The sequence below is a fragment of the Scardinius erythrophthalmus genome (assembly GCF_964197995.2).
Source record: "Scardinius erythrophthalmus genome assembly, chromosome: 9".
In the NCBI taxonomy this organism is placed as follows: Eukaryota; Metazoa; Chordata; class Actinopteri; order Cypriniformes; family Leuciscidae; genus Scardinius; species Scardinius erythrophthalmus.
The window spans coordinates 8,192,533-8,198,532 of NC_138229.1; the positions used below are offsets into that span (position 1 = coordinate 8,192,533).

At 38.2% G+C, this 6,000-nt stretch overlaps 1 protein-coding gene across 1 annotated transcript in view; it reads right to left on the minus strand.

Annotated features, from left to right (window-relative positions):
• Positions 1-6,000, minus strand: part of ephb1 (EPH receptor B1) — a gene marked incomplete at its 5' end in the record, with an annotated part of 246,297 nt that overhangs the window by 73,512 nt on the left and 166,785 nt on the right. Inside the window, one exon of the mRNA XM_081375455.1 lies at positions 2,905-3,240. Coding sequence (XP_081231581.1) covers positions 2,905-3,240 — 336 coding nt within the window. The remainder of the gene's footprint in view (positions 1-2,904; positions 3,241-6,000) is intronic.

The following is a 6,000-nucleotide window of genomic DNA, read 5'->3' on the forward strand; positions in this document are numbered from 1 at the left end:
ATGTTTTTTTTTTAATAACACTTTGCTTCCCCTCTGCATCTTATAACCTCTAATTTTCTATTTCTTTAGATTGATTGTTGTTACCTTTTATTTGTATTTTATATGTTTATAATTACTTTTCTGAAGCTAAATCAGCTAAATCCTGCGGGACATAACTGTAAATATATATTTTGTTTATTTAATATATACATATTTTATATTTTATATACTATACCTGTTACATTGTTTGAAATCTATACTTTTTCATGATTTTGAAATATTATGCATAATTTGCATAGAATTATTTTGTTAAAACAAAATACATTTTTAGTTTGCATTACATCCTATTGAAGGTAAAGTATGACGAGTGTTTGGGTCCAAACAACATTGGACCCAATTGACTTACATTATATGGGAATAAAAAAAAATCTAAATATCTCTATTCTCTTTCACAGAAGATTAAATAATTGTAACTTTTGAACTATCCCTTTTAGGAAAAAGTTCTTTTTTTTCATAATACCTAAGCCCGAGTATTAAACTGCACCAATTAAGTTACACACATTGGTTGATTTGTTGAGGGCAGTTGTGAGAACATTTGACTTGGACCTGCCAAAAAAACAAAAACCTGGCAACCACCCTAGCAACCACAAAACAATGTAATAAAATCACTTGTAAACCACATAGGAATGCCTTGACATCCATCCAGCACTTTAGCATGAGCGAGTTCCTTTTATACTTGTGTTAAAAAACAAACAAACAAAGGAATGGAAACAGGGTGCAGCTGTCAGCAAGCACTGCTCTGCCATTCATTCAAACTTAATTTGTTCTCATAGCTGGGACTGAACGTTTCCTCGTTTTGAGGATGAAAATCTCCACCGCACGCTAAATTATCCACAAGCGCTCACTTTGATCCGGGAGGGGGCCGCAACGGAAGCAGCTAAACTCTCAGCGCTACAGTTCTGGGTGCCCTCGTTTCACGGCTGAATGTATTAAGGAATAGTGACACGATCAAGGCTGTTTTTTTTTTTCATACTGGTCCCGATGAAAAAAGATGAAAGGGCCGAACCAGACGAATGCATCCCAGCGAGATCGGCACAAACTTCTAACATACCAACTGCTGTGATGCTTCTGTAGAGCTATTCAGTGAAAGCAGGAAATTGAGATGGCAGGGGAAGTAAAGGAGGTGGAGAAAGATGGAGAGAGATGGGCTGCCCTCGAAAAACTGAAAGAGAAGCCCTCAAGGAAATGATGAGGATGCATATCTTTTAGCGTAGGTCAAACTAGGTGATGTTTTCAATTTTGACTTCCTGCACAGTCCAGTGAGCAGCTTTAAATGTTGAAACGGAATACTTCAGTCTCAATATACTGCAGTCAGTGGTATTGAGGCCAAATGACCACTTGGAGCCTTTTTTAATGGAAAGAAAGAAGAAACTAATTTGGTTAAGGTAATGAAAATAGTAACGAAAGTAGAAAAATAACTGGTCAAATTGTATAAGAGTATGTGACAGAACATAAAAGGGGGGTGGGGGTGGGGGGGCATTTTACTAGCACAAAAGTGCTGGTTGCATGTTTTTTTTTTAAATAAGAAATTGTAAAATATTCAAACCTAGCCCTACAATATCATTTATTTATTTTATTTTCTTTGCTTAAAAAGTAGCAAAAAATATTTAAAAACAAAAATATATAAATATAGATTGTATATACACAGTATGTTATATATATTAATTTAATTATAAATTAATACATAAAAATAGTATAGAACAATTAAAGTGGATAAAAAAAAAAAAATTGTGCTTAATTGTATCTATTTTGTAAATCACATTATTACCACATGGCACAAGCTGATTGGCTTCTGCTGATCCTGCAGCCAATGAGATTGCTTGCTCAACATTTAAAGGGATAGTTCACTTTGAAATTAATTTTTGGTATGTTTTACCTTACCTCAAGGGCATCCAAGATGTAGGTGTCTTTTTTTCCGCAGTAGTTTCAATTTTTATATTTTTAGGTCAAACCGTTTTTGTCTGTCAGTCATATCATGCAGGTCTATGGTCCAAGTGATCTGAGGGCGCTCGCGCATCCTGGTGTGTGACGTGTACACAGACTGGTGCATAGATATATACACTAGATGTTGCCTTAAAAACATTCGTTCCAATGAACTGCCGTAGACAAGGCGACATCTAGTGTATATATGTGTCTATGCACCAGTCTGCGCACACGTCACACACCAGGATGCGCGTGCCCTCAGATCACTTGGACGTGGCTGTGTATAAGAGCTAAAAACGATATAAATACTGTTCGTTTTCTCACACAAACTGCTCGTTTCGTGTCTTAGGCCATCAATGTGTACTTACGATGGGGGATTGTTTAATTTGGACGATGGGGAATTGTTTTAATTTGGACTCTGTGCTTGCTCTTTGAGACCGTGACCATAGACCTGCATGATATGACTGACAGACAAAAACGGTTTGACCTAAAAATATCAAAATTGAAACTACTGTGGAAAAAAAGACACCTACATCTTGGATGCCCTTGAAGTAAGCTAAAACATACCAAAATTTAATTTCAAAGTGAACTATCCCTTTAAATAGTCTGGTGCAGTAGGCTAGTCCTGTAGCCTGCTATCAGAGTTCCTCTGATGTTAGTTCCTCCTAAATTAGTTTAAATCAAGATCAGTTAAACCAATAACAACACTGCACCAGTCAAGACAGTTTACCTCCAACAACAACAACCATCTTAACTAGCTTGTACAAGTAACACACCAGAACTGATCATTCTAAAACTGATTAAGACCATCTTGGAATATGAACTGGTCTAAACTGTTTCTTCATCAGCAGGGTTATTCTGTTGCTGTGGGCTGTATTGATTGCATAAGCTTGTTTAATCAAGCGTAATCTTGTTTGGCTTCATAAAAAAGTAATCACTCACCAGCCTGGTTGGTCGTGATGTCTATGGAGACGTGCTGGGCAGGATACGGGCTCTTGTTGGTGACACCGTTGACCGCCTGGATCTCAAACGTGTAGAGAGTGTGGGCCAGAAGGTTACTGATGAAGACTCTGGATTCGGTCAGTCCCAGCTGCCGGGGCTGAAATTCCACATTGTCATCGCAATGGGAACAGGCTCGCCGGTCCGCTTGGCATTTCTTACAAACAATATTGTACATGACGTCCTCGCGACCGCCTGTCTCACGCGGGGAGTGCCACTCCAGAGTCACGGAGGTCTCGTTCACGATGGAGATGACATTTCTTGGCCCAGAGGGAACACCTGACGAGAAAGTAAAGACACGTGAGAATACTGAAATTCATTAAGCAAACTATGAACATGGTGCTGTGAAAGAAATGTTGTTAATGCCAGTGGGGGGGAGAGGAAGAGCGTTTTTGTGCGACTAATAACATTTGCATTTGTCTAGGCTCTTTAAATTGCACTGCTCTGTAATTGCAGTGCAGTAATAATTACAACTCTTACATTGGCTTTTTATTAAATTACACTAATTTTGACACTTGAATAATAGAAAATGAGTCATTTTAGATTCAGTTGAAAAACTAATACCTTTAGACGACATTTAATTGCATGATATGCTTACCTCATTTATCATTTAAGCATTTCTATTCCTCTCTTGAAGCAATAGTTCACCCCAAAATGAACATCTATTATAATTTAATCACCTTTATGCCATTATAAAGCCATGATTTTCTTTCCTCCATTGAACACAAAAGGTGAAATGGTACAGATCACACGTTCATCCAGTTACAAAGAATGGAGACTGGAGTTTTCATGCAGCCGTGCAGCGGATGCAGCCGTGCATCTGTATCTGTTACAATCTCAGAATTATCTGTATCTGTATCTGTATACGGATAAATCCGGATAAATCCAATTTGTTTTCATTTAATAAATATGCCTTGTAGAAATCATAATATATATAAATATATATATATATATATATATATTTGATATTTTATTATAATTAAAATGCATTTAAATAGTCTACCATCAAATTAAAATAATACTATTAAATGTTGAATAAAAAAAAAAAATCTTCATTTAAATAGTTTTTTTTTTTTTTTTTTTTTTTTTGATGAACTCACAGCTCGATTGGACTCCTGTCGTGTCAAAAGTGATACGACTTTTCAGTGTTATTGATGTCGCCATCTTCTTTGATATTACTTTGGTCACAGTCACTATGGTTACTGGTAAAAGAATACTGGCTTAAATCCTGTTGCACGTTCAATTCAGACAGTATTCGAGGCGCTACTGTAAATAAATGCAGTTGTCAATCCCAAAAACTGACAGTGTGAAGTCAGAAAGTTTTGGAATGACATGAGGGTTAATTTCTGGATGAACTAATCCTTATTTATTTAAACTGATGTTACATTCCCCAATGATATTTAATCACTTATTTAATTAAGTTCACTTAATACTATGTGCAGAATGTCAGCTGATGATAAGTCACAGTAAATCTTTTCTGTGTAGTTAAAGTTTAAAACATTTTCTACTCAACTACAAGAAAGTCGTACAGAATGGAGCCGTGCTGTGTTTTTCCTTTCAGCTGTGGTCTCGGTCCCAGAACGACGTGTAACTGTTTATAATTACCATGCAGAGTGGCGGTCCCCGAAGGCCGTACATCAGCCCACTAACTCAACACTGTGAGTGGCTTTTCATCAACAGTCGGAGTAAGGGAACAAGGATTTAGTAATGGCTCTTTATCACAACCTCCTGGATCCATTCATACACATCCAGCCTTCCCACTACAGCCACAGGGAGAAACCATATTGTGTTTCTGATAAAGCAACGACTTCCCCCGGTGCACAGAACATCCGGCCAGGAACTGAGGATTTACAGATCACGGAAAGGTTGTGATGTTAACTATAGACCGCAACTGAACCAGATGAGAGCCAGGAGAGGTTCTGGAAGGTTCAGGTTGGATTTTCATGACCAGCCACTTTAACGAAGAATTTGAGTGACTTCTCCTTGAAATATCAAACCTGGCGAGGAAACGTTCCAGCACTTGAAGCAAGAAAAGAATGATTTCACTCAGGCCGAGACACAATGAGCTATTGTGCAGGCAGGGCCTTGTGGGATAGAATCAGGGGCTACTGGGATCCTAAACATGGAAAACTGATGAAAGAAGCAACCTCGAACTCTGGCAACCCTGATGATTAGCCAATCAGTTGAGCAGAAGGCTTCTGACAGCTCTTGAATATATATGTGCATGTGTGTGTTTGAAAAATAAAAAATAAAATAAAACACAATATCTAGAAATAACATTTATATCAAAAATATATATACATGTATGTGAAATGTAAAAACATGCATTTCTGTAAGAGATTCAGACTCTATTTTTTTTTTTTGCCCTATTCAGGGAACAGTGCCATAGATGTTTTAAAAGGTCTGTGAGGATCCATAAAGCAGCAGCTCTTTCTGCTTTGTTAGCAGGGAGTGTTTCATTCAGACAGTGAGCTGGTCACTATCCAAACAGCAGGGCTTTGCTTACACCACAGTTAACACCCAAAGCACTGTTTGATTAGGTGCTACGACAGCAGAGATGTCTTACTCACTATATCTCACAGTCAGGCTTAAGAAAGGCAGAGGGGAAAGGGTAGAGAGCGAGAGACGGGAGGAGAAAAAGCGCAAGTGAATCAAAGTGGAGGTGGGCCATATCTGGAACTAGGCCAGAAGGAGTGTGTGTGTGTGTGTGTGTGTGTGTGTGTGTGTGTGTGTGTGTGTGTGTGTGTGTGTGTGTGTGTGTGTGTGTGTGTGTGTGTGTGTGTGAGAATGAGGCCATGAGATGCAGCCAGTTCCAACACAATTAGCCGGTTCCCAAAGGAAATCCAGACACACCAAGAGCAGCTTCAGTACTTACACGCACGCAAACATCACCATAATTGACATCATAAAGGTACTGAATTGATATTCCTGGTTAAAATCAAATTTTATTGTGGATTGTTGATGCAGGAGGAGATACAGTTTACAGTTAGAACAGGTGTGTGTGTGTGTGTGTGTGTGTGTGTGTGTGTGTGTGTGTGT